Source organism: Saccopteryx leptura, chromosome 5 (assembly GCF_036850995.1).
Source record: "Saccopteryx leptura isolate mSacLep1 chromosome 5, mSacLep1_pri_phased_curated, whole genome shotgun sequence".
Taxonomy (NCBI): Eukaryota; Metazoa; Chordata; class Mammalia; order Chiroptera; family Emballonuridae; genus Saccopteryx; species Saccopteryx leptura.
This window is the reverse complement of record NC_089507.1, coordinates 167478185-167500564: the sequence shown is the minus strand read 5'-3', so window position 1 is coordinate 167500564 and position 22380 is coordinate 167478185. Positions and strand designations below refer to the sequence as shown.

The 22380-nt window shown below is 37.4% G+C and overlaps 1 protein-coding gene across 1 annotated transcript in view; it reads left to right on the top strand.

Annotated features, from left to right (window-relative positions):
* The window catches only part of ABCA9 (ATP binding cassette subfamily A member 9), a 99589-nt gene that overhangs the window by 12687 nt on the left and 64522 nt on the right, over positions 1 to 22380 (top strand). Inside the window, 10 exon segments of the mRNA XM_066386585.1 lie at positions 4769 to 4808; positions 7504 to 7668; positions 9071 to 9174; positions 9863 to 9921; positions 9923 to 10090; positions 12476 to 12623; positions 12922 to 13107; positions 14183 to 14330; positions 15179 to 15358; positions 18608 to 18670. Of these exon segments, the coding sequence (XP_066242682.1) occupies positions 4769 to 4808; positions 7504 to 7668; positions 9071 to 9174; positions 9863 to 9921; positions 9923 to 10090; positions 12476 to 12623; positions 12922 to 13107; positions 14183 to 14330; positions 15179 to 15358; positions 18608 to 18670 (1261 nt within the window).

The following is a 22380-nucleotide window of genomic DNA, read 5'->3' as shown; positions in this document are numbered from 1 at the left end:
AATATTGGGGTCCACTCTCTTCTAGCTTGTAGAGTTTCTGCTGAGAAATCTGATGATAATCTAATAGGCCTTCCTTTATATGTTGTACTCTTCTTTTCCCTGGCTGCCTTGAGAATTTTTTCTTTGTCATTGGTTTGTGTCATCTTTATTATGATGTGCCTTGGAGTGGGTTTGTTGGGGTTAAGAAAACTCGGTGTTCTGTTTGCTTCTTGAATTTGAGGCTTTAGTTCTTTCCACAGGCTTGGGAAGTTCTCGTCTATTATTTGTTTGAGTATATTCTCCATTCCATTTTCTTTCTCTTCTCCCTCTGATATACCTATTATTCTTATGTTATTCTTTCTGATGGAGTCAGATAATTCCTGTAGGGCTTTCTTGTTTTTTATTATTTTTGAGTCTCTTTCTTCTTCTCTCTGTTGTGCCTCAAGTTGTTTGTCTTCTATTTCACTAATCCTATCTTCAATCTGGGTTGTTCTGCTAGCTAAGCTTGTTACCTCGTTTTTCAGCTCGTGAATTGAGTTTTTCATTTCTGTTTGATTTGTTTTTATAGTTTCAATTTCCTTGGTAATATATTCTTTGTGTTCATTGAGTTGTTTTCTGATCTCCCTATATTGCCTTTCTGTGTTTTCTTGTATATCTCTGAGTATTTTTAAGATTTCTATTTTAAATTCTCTGTCATTTAGCTCCAAGGCTTCCAATATGTTAAGTCTTTTCTCCATAGATTTTTCCACATCTATTTGTGTTACCTCTCTTTCTTTTGTATCCATAATATTCGATTTCCTCTTTCTTATTGGCATCTGAGGGTGGTCTTGTTGATAGCACTAATTAGAATTAATAAAGAGTAAAAAGTAAAAAAAAAAACAAAAAACAAAAAACAAAGGGTAAAACACCCCACAAAAAAAAGCAGTAATAATTTATTATTTCCCCTTTTTTTTCTTTCTTCTCCTTCCCTCCTCTCCCCTCCTCAGGGAAATATCGTGCCTATAATGGAGGGCCTGGTTTGCGGTGAAGAGTTCAAGGGGCAAAAAAAAAAAAGGGGAGTAGGGACCTACTAAATGCAAAAAAAAAAAAAAAAAAAAAAAGGAAGAATATCTTAGACAAGCATAAGTTGATCTGCCTGCGGGTGATGGTCAACTAAGAGATATAATGAGAGGGATAAGAGGGAACCAGAAAAAAGGACAAAAAAAGGAATAATAAAGAAGAAAAAAATAAAAATAATAAGTAAAAATATGTTGTATTAAGTGGAGCAAAGACCAAATACAATGGAGACCTTGGGTTGGGAGGACCCAAAATGCCACAAAAATAAACTAACAAGAAAAAAACAAAAACAAAAGTGAAAAAGAAAAATAAAGCCAAAAAAAACCTTGAGTCCCAAATTAACTAATTTGTTCCTGATTGAGGATTAAATGGGAGGAAAGTAAAACGAGAAAAGAAAAAACGAATAGAAAGGAAAAAATAAGAAAAAGAGAAAAACGAAGGAAGAAATAAAAAAGGAAGAGAAAAAAACAAAATAAAGCAAAAAAAAAAAACCAACAAAAAAAAAACAAAAGAAGAGAGAGTGAGAGTTAAGTGTCCTGGAGTATAACCCCAAAGGAGGGTGAGGATGAAGAAAGAAATAAAATGTAACACTTATGGGTAGTGTAGTTCAAGAAAAGGGAAGCATAAGATGGGCAGAGAATAGAAGGACCGAGGTGGAGGAAATAAAGGCAATAAGATAGAAGAAACAAACAACAACAACAACAACAACAAAAAAAAATTAGTGGAACAAGTTGTAAAGTCTGTGGATTTTTCTTGATTTTGAGATGTTAACTTCTTCCTTTTTCTTTTCTCTCCCTCTTCCTGGTCGGTGACTCTGTACCCCAGGCTCTGCCCCTGTGTCACATTTAGGTAGGGATTTGCAGTTGATGGGATTCTATGGCAATGTCATATAATTGGCTTTAGTCTTGCTGGTAGTCAAGGCTTGTTGGCGTTTGCAGGGTCCAACGATGAGAGAGTTTGCTTTCGTGGATTCTCTCTCTAGTCCCCCCTTCCTGAATTAGCAGCCTGGTGATCCAGCTATAAGGCTGCCACTGCTTCTGCCTGGGGAGTAAAAGGCTCAAAGAGCTGGGAAATCCCCACTCTATCCCCACTCAGTGCAAGGCTTTGGGAAGGGCTCTGACAGTCAGGGCCTCCAGTGTAATCAGGCGGGGGTGGGAGTCAATTGTTGTCAAGGTGACTGTTCAGCGCCTAGCATTCAGTTGGACCTCTCAACCCAGGCTTTCCACACTTTGTAGCCTGTTTTTGCTGGGAAGAAGAGGCACTAGTCTCTGCTTGCGACTAGTGTGGTATAGATCTTATTATCTGCCAAGTCCTTCTTGTTAGCGTTTATCCCTGAATATGGAGGCTCTATCAATCAGAAGTTGCCCCCGCCCCTTTAGCGAGAGGCACTAAAAAATATCACGCCTCTTGTCTTGGGTCGGTGAACTGAGAGAGATCTTATCAATTAGAACCGAGGGTGCGCAGATTTCACGGGTTAAGTTAATTTTAGTAATTGGGTCGCAGCTGTGCTCCCGAAGGTATTTCAGGCTGCCTGCGCGCGCCCCTCCCCCAACGCTTGATTGTTAGCTTGAATGGCTGGGTGAGATGCCCCGCCCACGGAGAGAATCTCCCAAGTAGGGAATACCGCCCTGGGGCCTCTCCCGCTCCCCGTGCGCGGGCCGCTGGGAACGTTAGCGGTGCTCGGTCTGCAATGCTCGGTCTGCAACCAGACCGGGCGCGCGCCAGCGGCTGCTCACCGCTCCGGAGTGTGGGCGGTGCTCGCTCTGCAACCGACCCCGGCGCTGCTCGCGGCGGCTCGCGGCGGAGGCTGGCGGCGGCTGGCTGGCGGCGGCGGCTGGCGGCGGCTGCTCGCGGCTGCTGCTCGCGGCTCCCGAGTGCGGGATGACTTACCACAGGCGCACTTCCTCGCGGCTTGAATGAACGTCCCTGCGGTAGCTTCCTCCACACCCTCGTCTCTCAGATTCGAGTGATAACAGTTCTTTTGCTTTCAGTTTGTGTGGAACTCCGTAATGCTCCGAAGATAAATTTTCCTGTTTCTAGTTGATAAATTTGTTGTGATTTTGGGGAGATCTGTCGGACGCGCTGCTCACGGCGCCATTTCCGTGACGTCAATCAATATACAAATTTAATGCAATTCCCATCAAAATTCCAATGACATTTTTTAAAGAAATAGAGCAAAAAATCATCAGATTTATATGGAACTATAAAAAACCCTGAATAGCCAAAGCAATCCTAAAGAAGAAGAATGAAGCTGGGAGCATTACAATACCTGACTTCAGACTCTATTATAGGGCCACGACAATCAAAACAGCATGGTATTGGCAGAAAAGTAGACACTCAGACCAATGGAACAGAATAGAAAGTCCAGAAATAAAACCACATATATATAGTCAAATAATTTTTGATAAAGGGGCCAACAACACACAATGGAGAAAAGAAAGCCTCTTCAATAAATGGTGCTGGGAAAACTGGAAAGCCACATGCAAAAGAATGAAACTGGACTACAGTTTGTCCCCCTGTACTAAAATTAACTCAAAATGGATCAAAGATCTAAACATAAGACCTGAAACAATAAAGTACATAGAAGAAGACATAGGTACTCAACTCAGGGACCTGGGTTTTAAAGAGCATTTTATGAATTTGACTCCAATGGCAAGAGAAGTGAAGGCAAAAATTAATGAATGGGACTACATCAGACTAAGAAGTTTTGCTCAGCAAGAGAAACTGATAACAAAATAAACAGAAAGCCAACTAAATGGGAAATGATATTTTCAAACAACAGCTCAGATAAGGGCCTAATATCCAAAATATACAAAGTACTCATAAAACTCAACAACAAACAAACAAACAATCCAATAAAAAAATGGGAAGAGGATATGAACAGACACTTCTCCCAGGAAGAAATACAAATGGCCAACAGATATATGAAAAGATGCTCATCTTCTTTAGTTATTAGAGAAATGCAAATCAAAACTGCAATGAGATAGCACCTCACACCTGTTAGATTCGCTATTATTAACAAGACAGGTAATAACAAATGTTGGAAAGGCTGTGGAGAAAAATGAACCCTCATCCACTGTTGGTGGGAATGTAAAGTAGTACAACCATTATGGAAGAAAGTATGGTGGTTTCTCAAAAAACTGAAAATAGAACTACCTTATGACCCAGCAATCCCTCTGGGTATATACCCCCAAAACTCAGAAACATTGATACGTAAAGACACATGCAGCCCCATGTTCATTGCAGCATTGTTCACAGTGGCCAGGACATGGAAACAACCAAAAAGCCCTTCAATAGATGACTGGATAAAGAAGATGTGGCACATATACACTATGGAATACTACTCAGCCATAAGAAATGATGACATCGGATCATTTATAGCAAAATGGTGGGATCTTGATAACATTATACGAAGTGAAATAAGTAAATCAGAAAAAACCAGGAACTGCATTATTCCATACGTAGGTGGGACATAAAAGTGAAACTAAGAGACATTGATAAGAGTGTGCTGGTTACGGGGGGAGGGGGGAGAGGGAGAAGGAAAGGGGGAGGGAGAGGGGCACAAAGAAAACTAGATAGAAGGTGACAATGGACAATCTGACTTTGGGTGATGGGTATGCATCATAATTGAATGACAAGATAACCTGGACTTGTTATCTTTGAATATATGTATCCTGATTTATTGATGTCACCCCATTAAAAAAAATAAAATTATTAAAAAAAAACAATGCAGAAAATAATGAACAGATTGGCTTTAGCTCCATTCATGAAAGGTATGTTCTCCATCGTAATTTTCTTATTTGCAAAATATTATAGTTATTCCTTTTGGAATTTTTTTGATAAACTGTGTTAAATATTTAAGTTTCTAAATTTAATTAACAGCAATAATGCATATTGTTTTCCAATATCAAGGAGTTTTTCTCATTGCATTTACTAGTCTATTATTTACAAAATTTAATGTTAAAAGAGATTTTCTTTGTTGCTTGACCAGTGGTGGTACAGTGGACACAGCATCGACCTGGGACACTGAGGTCCCAGGTTTGAAACCCTATGGTCTCTAGTTTGGGAGAAGGCTCTTCTGGCTTGAGAGTAGGCTCATCAGCTTGAAACCTAAGGTCACTGGCTTGAGTCCAAGTTTGCTGGCTTGAGCAAGGGTTTAGTGGTTTGGCTTGAGCCCCCTGGTCAAGGCACATATGAAAAAGAAATTAATGAACAACTAAAGTGACAGAAGTATGAGTTGATGCTTTTCATCTCTCTACCTCTGTCCCCACCATCTCATAAAAAAAAGTGTTTTTTGTTTGTTTATTTGTTTTTTATTTTGTGAGGGGAAGGGAGGCAGAGACAGACTCCTGAAAGTGCCTTGACTGGGATCCATTGGCCAGCCCACTAGAGAGCAATGCTCTGCCCATATGGAGTGTTGCTCCATTGCTCAGCAGCCGAGTTCTTCTTAGCACCTGAGTAGGAGGCCATGGAGCCATCCTCAGTGCCCAGGGCCAACTCACTCCAACTGAGCAATGACTGCAGGAGGAGAAGAGAGAGAGAGAGAGAGATAAAGAGAGAGAGAGAGAGACAAGTGAGAGGGGGAGGGGTAGAGAAGCAGATGAACATTTCTTTTGTGTGCCCTGACTGGGAATCAAACCCAAGACATCCACATGCTGGACCAACACTCTACCACTGAGCAAACACACCAGTGCCAAAAGGTGTTTTTTTTTTTAATAGTCTATATTAAAATGAGGCACTCCAAGATTATTCAACTGTATATTTGTGAGAAGACTCTGAAAAGATTTGCCAATTGTGACAGCATGTTTTTGTTTTAATCTCTTGAAATACTCACATAAAAATCAAGAGGGAAATTAAACAGCAAAACCAAGGAACCGGGCAATATTTACAACAACATAGATGATAAGGTTTAAAACTTCAAAATATAAATAAGTGGGAAGAAAGCCTTTACAATCACAAAACTTGCTATTGGTTATCTGAGGGCCTGAGAAGAGCATGGAAACCACTTAAGAAGAAACCAGTAGCCACAGCAAAACAGAGAGGGCCAATTTGAGAATGATTGGAACCATTTTCGGTAATTGGATTGATGGTATAGTGTTCGAATGTTACTCCTAGGCTGTTATACATGGAAAGTGGAATATGCCAAATAAATAATTATGGAACAGTCTAATTCTCTCACCCCTATATCTTTGAAACATTGGAGTCTCAGTACAAGAAGAAAGGAGATGCAGAGATCTGGGACAGGAAATTTACAGGGTGAGGAATCTTGACCTTTCAGATAGCTTGGAAGCCATAGAGAGTAAATATGTTGTATCAAAACAAAACAAAACAAAACAAAACAAAACAAAACAAAACACTCAGCAGTCAACTTAAAGAGGTTCCCACTGGTCAAGTTGGCATATGTTAAGCTTCAACAAGAATAAGTGCAATGATTTGGAACTCATTCAATGTATATTTAAATGCCTGCTTTCATAATGATATTAAAAGAAAAAAATGTTTACCCTTAGAAGATGATAGGAAATCAATTATTATAAAAATTTTTAAATAAAGGGGAAGTACCAGTATTTATCTTATGTGTACTATACTGTTGGATAAACTAACAGGTGATAGAAAATGCTGTTTTATAAACATTTTCTACTACTAAATGAAAAACAAATGATGTAAATAGAACATCATCATTCTGAAACTCCTATTAGATTAATGGATCTAGGCTCTAAGGTGTCAATGGCTGCTAAGATCATAAAAAGTGAGACAATTAGAAAGTATGACATCGATGAAAGAATACACCACCACCTATAATCTGGCCAAAAGGATAGGCCCTGAGTCTAATTAAACCTCTGACCCAGCTGCCAGATGGCAGGAAATACGGAGGACAATGGAGCATGATGAATTGTACCAGGTGTAGGCATTCAACAGAATCCAAACTGTGGGTTAAATGGCCTGGGCTTGGTCCATAAGAGTCATTTGTTTACATCATATATTTTAGAATAAACAGTCTCTTGAGAAAACACTCCCCAAATTTAACAATTTTATGCTGTCTTTGGAGTTTTCCCATATTAACACCATTGTCAAATGTAAATATATGTATATTTAATTATAGTATATATTTATAATTGTATATACTTCAACTTTAGATAGGTCCATGTACATGTAAGTTTAAATGTATGCATTGGCATTGTTGTTATTCCCAATCCATTGTGCTTTAAATTATTGGTTAAATAGTTTATCTGGATAGGCACAATCTATTTGTGATAAAGTGATTTCCACACAGTAGTTCTGATTTTATCTACAGCCTTAGAATACTGTTCCCCCAACACACACCAAAAGTGAAGCTCTTATTTAAGACCAGCACTGCCTTTAGTGCTTAGACAGTGTTAACATAAAAGAGCTTTATCATAATTGAATATAATATGCTGTCTCTGGACCACATAGAAATCTTACATACTATTCCCTTTTCTCACATGGCAGGAAGAACAATTACCAGGTGGCCCGATGAAAAAACCATGGATGAATTGGATTTAAACTATTCCATGGATGCAGTGAGAGTCTTCTTCAATGATAACTTCTTGTATCATTTAAAGTTTTTCTGGGGAGGTCAAATTCCCAAAATGAAAGAACACAGAGACCATTCAGGTAACTTTCTTATAAGAAAAAAAAAATTTTTTTTTTTGCTATTATATCATCAGTCAGAAGGAAGCATCTGAGAAGTATATGCAACATAGGCATACTTTTAATTTCTGAACATAATGAGATTTATTCTTATTAAATAAAGCCTATGTTCTTAAGTATATTGTTTTATTAAGAAATTATGTTTGTTAGTTCATCGTGTGCTGCTTAACAACAGAGAACTGCATCATTAGAGGATTCCGTCATTGTGTAAACATCACAGAGTGCACTTACACAAATCTAGATGGTACAGCCGACTGCACGCCTAGGCCGTGTGGTATAACCTATTGCTCCTCGACTTCAAGCACGTACAGCATAATACTGTACAAAACAACATGAGATTAAATCAAGCACAAGACAACATGATGCAATCAAGAATTGTGGTAAACATGAGACATATGAGGCTGCTGTTGGCATAATAAGGCATACTGCTTTAGAGCCAATGTTTTTTTATGTAAACAGAAAGAGTATACTCTAAAATAGTGATAAAACATATAGTATAGTAAATACATAATCCAGTCACATGGTCATTTATTGTCATTATCCAGAATTATGTACTGTACATAACTGTATGTGCTATTCTTTTATATGACTGGCAGTGTAGTAGGTCTGTTTACAACAGTGTCACCAAAAACTCTTGAGAAACACGTTGTACTACAGTGTTATGATGGTTAGAATGTCATTAGTCCAGTGATTTTCAACCTTTTTTTATCTTGTGGCACACCTAAACTACTAAAATTCTGCCGCACACCAAAGAATTATTTTATATATTTTTGGCTGATCTGACAAAAATAGATAAAAGTTTTGATTCATTTCACACCAGACAACTATTGTTATGTTGGCTGCTGTCATTTTTTTTTATTTGACAATCTAAGGAAAAAAAGTTAGTGCTCCTGATAAAATAGTCAGGTCCTAGGCTAAATAAAATTTTCAATTTCATTATATGTGGCCGCTCGTTGACCCAAATATAGTTGTGTGACACATGACTGTATTCCTGTGTTAGTTCTAAATAAGACATCAAGAAAAACTTTTGCTCAGTGGTTCCCAAACATTTAAAAAATTTAGTGCTTTTTTTTTGGGGGGGGAGGGCACAAACAACAGAAGAGCAAAGCTCAACAAAATATTCTTGGTTAGTGGAGAGAATTGTAAGAGAAGTTGAATAAAAAATTTTTGAGAACTGATCTTTATATTAACAAAACAACTCATGTATTCTTCTCGGGTATATTCTACAAACCTCACCTGCAAAGCCTTGCCATGTACTTTATTATTGTAAACTTGGAGAGCATTTTGGAACATTTGAAGTTTTCATTTTTCCTATAACCAACCATCCCATCAAAATTGTTTATGTTGTGTTCTTTTTTTCCTAAAGCTCATTGTCAAACAACAGATAGAACAGTCACATGCGAAGGTTCACTGTACTGGGAAAAAGGCTTTATAGCTTTTCAAGCTGCCATTAATGCCTCCATCATAGAAGTGAGTATTAAGTTAAAAAAAATTCCATTGTAAGTTAAATTTTGATGGATGGTTATATTATGAATTGTCTTAGTTTATTACTTAGTTTATTCACTTTATCTGGTACAATGTACTGAACAACTACTATACAGTCATGCACCATTGTGCACTACAGTGTTAGAATGGCTACGTCATTAGGCAATGTGGCCACTGTCATATATGCAGTCTGACATCAACCAAAATGTTGTTATAAGGTGCATGATTATATTTAAACCATTATGCTAAGCACTGAGATCAAGAAATAAGTAAAACAGAGGTATTTTTCTCCAGGAATACTGAATAGTGGGGGGAGGAAAATGGATATATAGTCATAATAAGAGTTTAGATTCTATCACAAAACTAGAAATATTGTGCTAGGCAAACAATAAAGCAGAAGATACTCTGATGAGAACTCTCAGAGAAGACCACTAACTGAAGTGACATGTCAGCTGAGATTTCAAGACTAAGTAGAACATTGTCCAGTGAAGATGGTAGGGAGGGACGTAAGGGATCAAGACAAAAGCTGGAGTGTGCAGAGACTACATGGGGACAGATCATGGCAGGCATATATATTTAAATGTGGAATGCACATAATTTCTTATCATTGAGAGTAAATACAGATTATAAATACCTTTATAATAACAATTTATTCATTGATATCTTCCTTTAGATCACAACAAATTACTCAGTGATGGAAAAGCTCATGTCAGTTTCTGGTATAAATATGAAGATTTGTTGCCCAAGCAGGAGTTACAACTGATTTTTTCATTTTCCTTTGTGTTATTTCTTTTTCTGCCTTCATATACTATATATCGATCAATGTTGCACAAGAAAGACAATACATTTAGCCATTGATGATAATGATGGGACTTCGAGAGTCAGCATTCTGGAAAGTTATGTGGCTACTGTCTGTAATGTAGCATACATGAGCAGAGTGAGTTGGTTGGACTCCCAAGACCTATAAAAAATCATATTTAAACTTGACAGCTTTCACAAAGTAGTGCATTATGAATGAATAAGGTAGATGGACTTATAGGCTTGGTAAAGGATACTTTTTATACTTCATTGAATTAAAGACAGTCTAATTCTATAGATTGGTGAAACCCAGATCACTAACCGATACAAATGACGACTCTCAGTCACTAGTTACCATATATGGGTGGGCCCATATATATAAAAACATGAGGTTTCTAATGTTTGATGAAATACATGTTTCGAATATTTTATTAGAAACAGTGATTGATTTCAACCCCACATTGAATGAATTCTTACTTTTATGACACTAAAGGAAAAAGTATGATGCTCTTTAAGCATAGAGGTTTCTTCGGTGGAGGTATATAGCACAGTGGCGAGAATATACTTCCTACCTTCCAAGGACCATATCCATCTGAGCATTATGACCTTCAACCAAGTTATTTAATTTCTTTAAACCTTGGTTTTCTCTTTTGTTAAACATTGATAACAACATCTATCTCTTATTGGTCACGAGGATTAAACAGAAAATGTACTTAAAGTAGAATTAAGAAAAAGTAAACACTCAGTATTAGATAGCATTCAGTATTGGGAAGTAGCAGGCCTGAGAGATGTAAGTGAGGGAACCAATTAGCAACAAAATTTTTAATGCGTTGAGCCAAAAAATGTTTTTGAGACATAGTTATAAAAGTGTAAGTTCTGGAGTCAGAAAGCAGTTGGTTTGAATGTGCCTTTTATACACTGTGATATTGATCTCAATGTTAAACAAGATTTGTAGAATATATAGAATAGTTGCAAATATTTGCCACATAGTCTTTAAAAGAACATTAGATACTATGGAGTAGGAAGACCACATGTTTTTAATGCAAGTTTATGCCAAATTTCTTTTTCCTCCAGAAATATTCAATAAACTGAGTGTAGAAAGTGGAGAAAATGCATTGCTGGTTTGGTCTAGAAAAGGAGTTTTTTTCTGGCATCTCTTCTTGTACTAAAACTGTGTACCTCAATCCTAAAGGAAATTTTGGTCACTATATTTTTAAAGAATCATGGAGATCGACAGAGCATCAGAGAAAAGTAACCAATATGAGAGAGAGAGAGAGAGAGAGAGAGAGAATAAATCTGGTGAAGAAGAGTTAAAAAAAATAACCTTTCCCCTATAAGAGAGTTGTGACAGTCTGTTTGCATGGCATGTGAGTGAAATTAAGGAAAGGTTTATAGAATGCAGAGAGATGAACAATTTCAGATGAATAGAAGTATATTGTGCAGAGGTAATCATCACAATTAGGCAAGACCTCCCAAAACATGATAACATTTTCTACTTTGAATAAAAGGAAACTAAGTGTTCATTGTGGTCCCACTACAGACCAGTTGCCATTTTAAGCCCACAACATTTCACTTTATTTTCTTATTATTTTTCATTAGAGGATAAGAAAATTTAGAGATTAAGTAACTACCTCCCAGGATCAGAGAAAACCTGAACCTAGATTTGCATCCTTAGAAAACTTCTTCTCTTTCCCCTATAAAGAATTTTCTTCCTGATTATTTGGGATCGATAGCAAGAAATAGTGTATCTTCATATCTATGTATATATCTATATCTGTCTATGTTCAATGCCAATGTGTACATCTATATTTATAGCTAATCTTTAATCATCTATATCAAGGGTTGGTAAAAATGTTTCTCCCTTTTCTATAATCTACAAACTAAGCATATCTTTTACATTTTTAAATGTTTGAAAAAAACACCAATATGTTGTGGCACATATCAAATTCAAATTTCAGTTTCAACCCACAAATATTTATTGGAACCCAGACACACTCATCATTTGCACATTTTCTCTGACTGCTCTTATGCTACAAAGGCAGGGTTGAGTAGTTGCAACAGAGACCATATGGTCTGAAAAGTCTAAAATATTTACTCTCTGGCTCTTCAGAAAAAGTGTTTGTGGCTTCATCATACTATTTCTGATTCTTGGTAGTTACACAATTAATTACTTGACTGAACGAAGAAGTCTGTACTGACGAATCCTCATAAATATTTTCTCCAAAACCCTCCCCCAATTGCTCTCATTTTATCACCCAGTTTCTTTCTTATTCTACAATTAGCTACCTATTTTACCTGTTTCCTTGCATTGCCTATATTCTCCTGTACAATATGAACTTTAGGGGCAGAGAAGTTTTCTGATTTATTTGCTGTTGTATTTCCTTTACTCTTGATATATGATAAGCTTCACAGATCATTTGCTGAGTGAATAAATGAGTAAAGTTATGGAGTAACAGCACTCTGAATTGATGCTTTGTTTCTATGCAAGGCTCTCCTGGGGTTTGCTGTATGCTGGCTTCATCTTTATTATGGCGACTTTGATGGCTCTTATTGTATAAATAAAATCTACCCACGTTGTCATCCTAACTGGCTTTGTGGTGTTCTTCACTCTCTTTCTCCTCTAAGGCCTGTCTTTGGTGAGTTGGTGAATTTAATCTCTCTCTCTCTCTCTCTCTCTCTCTCTCTCCTTCCTCTTCCACCTTCTGTCTTCCTCCCCCCCTTCCTCTTTCTCAGGGAAAGAAGTTTCCCATTATTTATCACTGAATCTGATCACACCTGTTATCTTCTGTTGTGGTATTTGAGTATTTACATGAAACAGTTTCTAAAGTTGGGGGAGAATGGATGAAATATATTGGTATTATAAAATTATTTTCATTATGCTCCTATTGATTCTCAGAGAATTATATGCCAACTGAAGTTGTTCTCTTCTTTCAGGTAACTTTAGCTTTCATGATGAGTGTACTGGTCAAGAAATCTTTCCTGACGGGTTTGGTAGTCTTTCTCCTCACGGTCTTTTGGGGGAGTCTGGGCTTCACCGCATTGTACAGAAATTTCCCTGCCTTTGTGGAATGGCCTTTATGTCTCCTGAGCCCTTTTGCTTTCACTGCTGGAATGGCCCAGGTAAGAGCTGATGCAACTATTTCATTATTTTTCAAAATAATTAAAACAGATTCCTTCTAAATAATTTGTACTACATGTGCTAAATATTGAAATTTCCATTTACCCTGTAAATATATAATACATACTGAAGAGATAGGAGATGTGTGTTTTTATTTTTCTCTCTCAGCATAATTAGCTTTCTTTTAAGTCACTAAATGTAGGATGATACTGCATTACCGATGTATTTATATTTCTTTGAGAGCTTTTTTCTGGGTTCTGTCAGGGGAGCGCAGCTACTCGTATACCCTTGACCAAAGAACAATCCTCTCCTCTATCGGGGAAGGTTCTCCTCTTGGACAGAGCATGCAGCTTTGGGAGGAACACACATGGAGCAGTAAGGGAGGAAGAGGACACCCGCCTAGCCAGCCAGATCAGCCGAATAAATGCTGGTGATCAATGGGATGATAGATGTCACAATCAGATTGCCCTCACATCCCCGATGTGTTTCTTTGAATGGTCTGTCGCACTGAAGATTTGTCAAAGTGAACGTTCAGGAGACATGACCCTTAATATTATACCAAGTATTTGAAAACCAGGAATTCCATAGAAATACATAAATTTATTGGGGTGACACTGGCTAACAAAATTATACAGATTTTGGGTACACAATTGTGCAACACATCATCTGTACACTGTATTGTGTGTTCACCACCCCAATCAAGTCTCCGTCCATCACCATTTATCCCCCTTGTACTCCCCTCCACCTCCCACCATCCCCCTCCCTTCAGCAGTCACCACTCTGTTGTTCCTGTCCATAAGATTGTTCCTTTTTTTTTTTTAACTTCTGCCTAGAGGATTTGCCTGCCTCTACATGTAGGCCTTTGAGCCTTTTATACTTCCATTAATTTCCCAAATTGTTTTGTAGTTAGATGGTTTTATTGTTATATACCTCCAGTAGCTTAGAACTCTGTGAAGACAGGAATTATGTTGTTATGTTATTTGTTTTTTCAATCCCAGTGCCTATAATAAGACAATAACAATTCTTGATGTTCTATTTATCCTTTTAATATTCAATGTATGTGTTTTTTCTTTTCAGCTTATACATTTGGACTATGATGTGAATGCTAACACCCATTTGGATTCTTCAAACAACCCAAACCTAATAATGGACACTTTTTTCATGTTGGCTTTTGATACATTTTTCTATTTGGTATTGACATTATATTTTGACAAAATTTTGCCTAGTAAGTAGATTCATGATTCTGACTCAACACAGTTTTCACTCATTGCATTTCATTACCTGTTGACACTTAATACAAGAATAAAAATGTATCATTAATAATTTATGTATTATTACATATTAAAATAATATTTGCAATATAGAAGATTAAATAATGTATGCAGTATAGTAAATATAAATTAGCAAGCATTTTTAATTAAAAAATAAGGCTAATATTATTCTGCACTCTGTTTATAGAATAACTTTCTAAGACCTTGTTATACCGTAAACAATTTAGATCATTTCTTTTTTAAAAAGAAACACTTGGCCCTGGCCGGTTGGCTCAGCGGTAGAGCGTCGGCCTAGCGTGCGGAGGACCCGGGTTCGATTCCCGGCCAGGGCACACAGGAGAAGCGCCCATTTGCTTCTCCACCCCTCCGCCGCACTTTCCTCTCTGTCTCTCTCTTCCCCTCCCGCAGCCAAGGCTCCATTGGAGCAAAGATGGCCCGGGCGCTGGGGATGGCTCTGTGGCCTCTGCCCCAGGCGCTGGAGTGGCTCTGGTCGCAATATGGCGACGCCCAGGATGGGCAGAGCATCGCCCCCTGGTGGGCAGAGCGTCGCCCCATGGTGGGCGTGCCGGGTGGATCCCGGTCGGGCGCATGCGGGAGTCTGTCTGACTGTCTCTCCCCGTTTCCAGCTTCAGAAAAATGAAAAAAAAAAAATAATAATAATAAAAAGAAACACTTGCAAGCACTATAGATAATTATATTGTTAGTGCTCAAATTAGAACTAGATGATGAGTGCCACAACTATGGTGACTGTAATCCTCAAAGTGGTGACTGACCTGGTTTTAATTGCTTCCTGTTCATGTAGCTGAATCTGGACTTCGGCATTCTCCCTGGTTTTTCCTGAAATCTTCTTTTTGGTTTCAACACCAAAGGGCTGACCACGTGGCCCTTGAGAACGAAATAGATTCAGACTCTTCTTTTAATGACTCTTTTGAACCAGTGTCTCCAGAATTCCATTGGAAAGAAGCCATCGGGTAACAAGTCAGTTCCATGGAGGTACAAATGAAAAACAGGTCAGAGACAGGAGACCAAATGTGACAAATATTACCTTCAGTGTCTTTTGGTACCCACCAATATTTAGATTGCCATGTGCATGAAGGGCTAAACTCTTTCTTGATTACATTTTGCTTTCTCATATCATCAGCATTTACTAATATCTTAGGTTATAGCAACAACCATCAATGAATAAATAACATTAATATTTCTATGTTCTTCTTTATCTCTTTTCTCAGTTGTTCATGCTTTTCTCTACTTCCCTGCCTGCTCTCTTTGTGACAGACGCTGTCACCATCTCCCCAGTTATTTTCAACCCCTTTTCTCTGTGATTCACTCCATCCCTCACTTCTTTGCTTTCTGGTTAATATGATGAGGAGAAAGAGCTAGGTAAGGCAAAAAGAGGAGAGAGACACTCCAGAAGGATGGGAAGGAAACATGTTATGGGTACTCATGCTTTACCTTTCTCCTCTCTTAAATATTCTAAGTGTTTTATTTAATGCTCATTGCTTTATTTCCAAGCAACTAGAAATCCTAAATTCTTTAGACTTTTTCTCAAAATTTGTCCATGATTCACTGTTGCCTTTATCTCACTCCTCAACAAAACATTACCAATCTACCTTTTCTGCTAACCTATTTTAAGTCTAAACTTTTGTGATACATACCATCTCTACATACTTAGCTTCTAAAAACATGAACAGACACCACAATAGTTATTCTCTTGTTCTTCATGAGTTAGTGCTGTTATCAAGAATTATGATCTTCCTCCAAGCTGGAACATGAAGTTCTATGCCCCTTCCAGGGTCTAGCCCAGAATTAGGTGCTATCAGAGCTGTCACAGAAAGCTGTGAGTAATGGGAGAAGGCATTGTAACTTACCCTGTGGACATGAAGAAGAGTATTAAAGGTTTGTAAGTTATAAGTAACAAGATTATCCCTATGCCATAGAAAAATTATCTCCAGTAATGGATGGAAGCAGAGAATCTCACATATCTGATTGTTGGGTTAGTTCAGAAGGTTTGTTCTATGGATTGGCAATCCAAGGCTGTCTGTCCTATTTCACTGGTGTGTCCTGCACCGCATCCAGTAGACCAGTGCACAGAGCTCTGAAGCTCTTGGTCATTCTACCCCAGATGCAGAGCCAGCTGGGCTCACAATCATTCTACAGTATCAAAGGCAGAAGAATGGAAATTAAAGTCACCATTGGCCCCAGCTAGATAGCTCAGTTGGTTGGAGCATTGTCTGGGAGAGCAGAAGTTGCTAGTTCATCCCTAGTCACAGTGAGGGTCCCCCAGTCACTTGATGTTCCCCCCTCTCTCTCTCTTGCTTCCTCTCTTGCTGAAATCAATCAATAAAATTTTTTGTAAAATGTTTAAAATGCATCATTGTGCCAACCAGAGTAGATTCTGCCTAATCTAGAATGTACTACATAAACATTAAGGCTAAATGTTATTAAAACATATGAAAAAAATCCAACATTTTTATACTGTTTATGTGGAATGAAAGAATAAAACTAATTATTACCCATTACTGCTTGATAAAGAAAAGATGGGGAAACAGGCTAAGACAACCAAGCAGGCTAAGACACTTGCCTGGTGTCTCATAGTCTAGGATAAGAAGCATATTTGAGTCCATATGTGCTCAACTTCAAGGCCATTGTATCTCGCTGCCCATCCTCTTCACAGTTATTCCTGTACTTAACTGGATTATAACCATGCTATATATAGACTTACCAGTGTTCCCCAATAATTGTGTTGAAGTACTAACCCCCAGTGTGATGGTATTGGATGATAGGGCCTTCAAGAGGTAATTTGGGTCATGAGAGTGGGGCCCACCCTCACAATGGGATTAATGTCTTAATAAGAAAAGGAAGAGAGATCAGAACTCTTTTTCTGCCACAGCAAGAAGAGAGCCAGAGCCATTTGTAAGCCAGAAAGAGAGCCCTCACCTGCTGGTTTGTTGTGAGAATGTACAAAAATAATGCAGAAAGAATGCGCAGGACCTGACTTATATTAGACCTTCAGTTTTTTTCTCTGTAATCCATTTTCCTTGTCTTCCCTGTTTCTAATCTTCTTTGGAGGTTTTTGATATATGAAGCATTTTGTATTCTGTACATATTGAATAGTATTTTAGTCACTCTACAAATAAACCCTATGAAATATTTCATGTCATTCCCATTTTACTACTGAAGAACTGAACTCAGTGTGGTTGCACTCCATAGAATCTGTGAAAAAACTAGTGATCAGCACACTGTGACTTGGCCCAGGCCCAGGGGGGTGCACTGGACATGTGCCCTGGGCCCCGATTTCTGAAGAGCCCCACAAAAACCCCAACTTTACACTTTTCCTAATGACACCAAGTTTGGTTTCATATGTGCAATTTTAACACTAATAGTACATAATATTTTTTTTTCTTTAAAAATATGGTTAACATGTATTTTTTTCCTCTGTCTCTCTCTCTCTCTCTTTTTTTAAAAATAATTTTATTTTTTTAATGGGGTGACATCAATAAAATTAACTCAAAATGGATCAAAGATCTAAACATAAGACCTGAAACAATAAAGTACATAGAAGAAGACATAGGTACTAAACTCATGGACCTGGGTTTTAAAGAGCATTTTATGAATTTGACTCCAAAGGCAAGAGAAGTGAAGGCAAAAATTAATGAATGGGACTACATCAGACTAAGAAGTTTTTACTCAGCAAGAGAAACTGATAACAAAATAAACAGACAGCCAACTAAATGGTAACTGATATTTTCAAACAACTGCTCAGATAAGGGCCTAATATCCAATATTTACAAAGAACTCATAAAACTCTCTTTTTTTTAAGGGGCCCAATATTTTCTTTGGAGCCTTAATCTGCCTCTGCCCAGGCCAAGACAGTCTCATCCCAAGTCCCCATCTTTCTGTTGAGCGTGCTGCTTCTCTTTATCTCCATCAGTACTTGTATCATAGTATTTCCACCCTTGATTTCATCCCCTGCTTTCCTCCTTAGTAATTTGTCACAGTCCTTGCAGCATTCTCCTTCCATGAGCTAACTGCCACCTCTGTGGTATAGCCTGTCGGTTTGCGATGATCAGGGACACAGCTTGTAAGGAGAGGCCCTGGTTGCTTCTGCAGTTCACCTGGGCCTGTGTGAAGGCACAGAATCTCTTCACTTCCTCAAAGCCTCAGTGACTTGATGTATCAACCCTCTGTCCACCTCTACAATTTCCTCAAAACATCTTCATCTTTTATTCAGGATAAAAAAACCTTAGAAAGAAATATAAAAAAGGAAAGCAGGAGAAAGTAGAAGCTCTGAAAGGTAATAAAATATCATATTTAACATGGCTGGTTGGTTTCGAGCCCGTGCCTCCTTGTGATACTGTCTTGTTAGATTAAGAACAATCATTCCAGCTATTATGACGTTCCTTTGTTTGGGCACATTATGTTTCCTTCCAAGCAAATAAAAAACCATATGACAATTTTAGAAAGTCGAATGCACCCCTGGTATCCTACAGGTTTGAAGACATATGCTAGCATCATGATAGTTTATTTTCATCACATTTTCTAATCCTAAAGCTATCTTTATTATAGTTGGCCTGGCTTTAATGTCAAAGGTGCTTTGATCTCCAAAATTGTTAATCATATAATAATTTACACAGCTCACAAAAATTTGGGGAACAGGGTATGTGCAGATACTCTAATACTTTCAGCCTTTTGTATAGTGCATTTTCACCAATGAAATAAAGGTTGGTTTTGCATCTCAATTGCATAATTGAACAACTTTCTTTGACTTGTCATTTGCTTTTCTGATGTTCTTATTTAATAAAAAAAATCAAAGCATCTTTTTTAATCACTTCGTATTCATTTTGAAATGTCCCCTAATTTTTGTGAGCAGTATATTATGGTACTGTAACACCTATTCAATATATATCATAGCAGATACAATTTTAAAGGAAAGAATTTTAGTATGAATTCTATTTTTTTTTTATATAATTTTATTTTTTTAATGGGGTGACATCAATAAATCAGGATACATATATTCAGAGATAACAAGTCCAGGTTATCTTGTCGTTCAATTATGTTGCATACCCACCACCCAAAGTCAGATTGTCCTCTGTCACCTTCTATCTTGTTTTCTTTGTGCCCCTCCCCACCCCCTATCCCTCTCCCATTCCCCCCTCCCCCCCGTAACCACCACACTCTTATAAATGTCTCTTAGTTTTAATATTATGTCCCACCTACGTATGGAATAATACAGTTCCTGTTTTTTTCTGATTTACTTATTTCGCTTCGTATCATGTTATCAAGATCCCACCATTTTGCTGTAAATGTTCCGATGTCATCATTTCTTATGGCTGAGTAGTATTCCATAGTGTATATGTGCCACATCTTCTTTATCCAGTCATCTATTGATGGGCTTTTTGGTTGTTTCCATGTCCTGGCCACTGTGAACAATGCTGCAATAAACATGGGGCTGCATGTGTCTTTACGTATCAATGTTTCTGAGTTTTTGGGATATATACCCAGTAGAGGGATTGCTGGGTCATAAGGTAGTTCTATTTTCAGTTTTTTGAGGAACCACCATACTTTCTTCCATAATGGTTGTACTACTTTACATTCCCACCAACAGTGTATGAGGGTTCCTTTTTCTCCACAGCCTCTTCAACATTTGCTGTTACCTGACTTGCTAATAACAGCTAATCGAACAGGTGTGAGGTGGTATCTCATTGCCGTTTTGATTTGCATTTCTCTAATAGCTAAAGAAGATGAGCATCTTTTCATATATCTGTTGGCCATTTGTATTTCTTCCTGGGAGAAGTGTCTATTCATATCCTCTTCCCATTTTTTTATTGGATTGTTTGTTTGTTTGTTGTTGAGTTTTATGAGTTCTTTGTATATTTTGGATATTAGGCCCTTATCTGAGCTGTCGTTTGAAAAAATCATTTCCCATTTAGTTGGCTTTCTGTTTATTTTGTTATCAGTTTCTCTTGCTGAGCAAAAACTTCTTAGTCTGATGTAGTCCCATTCATTAATTTTTGCCTTCACTTCTCTTGCCATTGGAGTCAAATTCATAAAATGCTCTTTAAAACCCAGGTCCCTGAGTTGAGTACCTATGTCTTCTTCTATGTACTTAATTGTTTCAGGTCTTATGTTTAGATCTTTGATCCATTTTGAGTTAATTTTTGTACAGGGGGAGAGACTGTAGCCCAGTTTCATTCTTTTGCATGTGGCTTTCCAGTTTTCCCAGCACCATTTATTGAAGAGGCTTTCTTTTCTCCATTGTGTGTTGTTGGCCCCTTTATCAAAAATTATTTGACTATATATATGTGGTTTTATTTCTGGACTTTCTATTCTGTTCCATTGGTCTGAGTGTCTATTTTTCTGCCAATACGATGCTGTTTTGATTGTCGTGGCCCTATAATAGAGTTTGAAGTCAGGTATTGAAATGCCCCCAGCTTCATTCTTTTTCTTTAGGATTGCTTTGGCTATTCGGGGTTTTTTATAGTTCCATATAAATCTGATGATTTTTTGCTCTATTTCTTTAAAAAAACGTCATTGGAAGTTTGATGGGAATTGCATTAAGTTTGTATATTGCTTTGGGTAATATAGCCATCTTGATTATATTTATTCTTCCTAGCCAAGAACAAGGTATATTCTTCCATCTCATTATATCTTTTTCGATTTCCCTTAACAATGGTTTATAGTTTTCATTATATAAGTCCTTTACATTCTTTGTTATGTTTATTCCTAAGTATTTTATTTTTTTTGTTGCAATCGTGAAGGGGATTATTCTTTTGAGTTCCTTCTCAGTTGTTTCATTGTTGGCATATAGAAAGGCTATTGACTTCTGTATGTTAATTTTGTATCCTGCGACCTTACTGTATTGGCTTATTGTTTCTAGTAGTCTTTTTGTGGATTCTTTGGGGTTTTCGATGTATAGTATCATATCATCTGCAAAAAGTGATACCTTTACTTCTTCTTTTCCGATATGGATGCCTTTTATTTCTTTGTCTTGTCTGATTGCTCTGGCTAGAACCTCTAGTACCACATTAAATAAGAGTGGAGAGAGTGGACAACCCTGTCTTGTTCCTGATATAAGGGGGAAAGCCTTCAGTTAAGTGCCATTTAATATGATGTTAGCTGATGGTTTATCATATATGGCCTTTATCATGTTGAGATATTTCCCTTCTATACCCATTTTGTTGAGAGTCTTAAACATAAAATTGTGCTGTATTTTATTGAAAGCCTTTTCTGCGTCTATTGATAAGATCATGTGGTTTTTGTTCTTTGTTTTGTTGATATGGTGTATTACATTAACCGTTTTACGTATGTTGAACCATCCTTGAGATTCTGGGATGAATCCCACTTGATCATGATGTATTATTTTTTTAATATGTTGTTGTATTCGATTTGCTAGTATTTTGTTTAGTATTTTAGCATCTGTATTCATTAGAGATATTGGTCTGTAGTTTTCTTTTTTTGTGCCATCCTTGCCTGGTTTTGGTATGAGGGTTATGTTGGCTTCGTAAAATGTGTTTGGAAGTATTGCTTCTTCTTCAATTTTTTAGAAGACTTTGAGTAGAATAGGAACCAAGTCTTCTTTGAATGTTTGATAAAATTCGCTGGTATAGCCGTCAGGGCCTGGACTTTTATTTTTGGGGAGGTTTTTAATGGTTTTTTCTATTTCTTCTCTACTGATAGGTCTGTTTAGGCTTTCTGCTTCTTCTTGACTCAGTCTAGGAAGGTTGTATTTTTCTAGGAATTTATCCATTTCTTCTAGGTTGTTGAATTTAGTGGCATAAAGTTTTTCATAGTATTCTACAATAATTCTTTGTATATCTATGGTGTCCGTGGTGATTTCTCCTCTTTCATTTTGGATTTTGTTTATATGAGTTCTTTCTCTTTTTTCCTTGGTAAGTCTTGCCAAGGGTTTGTCAATTTTGTTGATCTTTTCAAAGAACCAGCTCCTTGTTCTATTAATTTTTTCTATAGTTTTTCTGTTCTCTAATTCATTTATTTCTGCTCTGA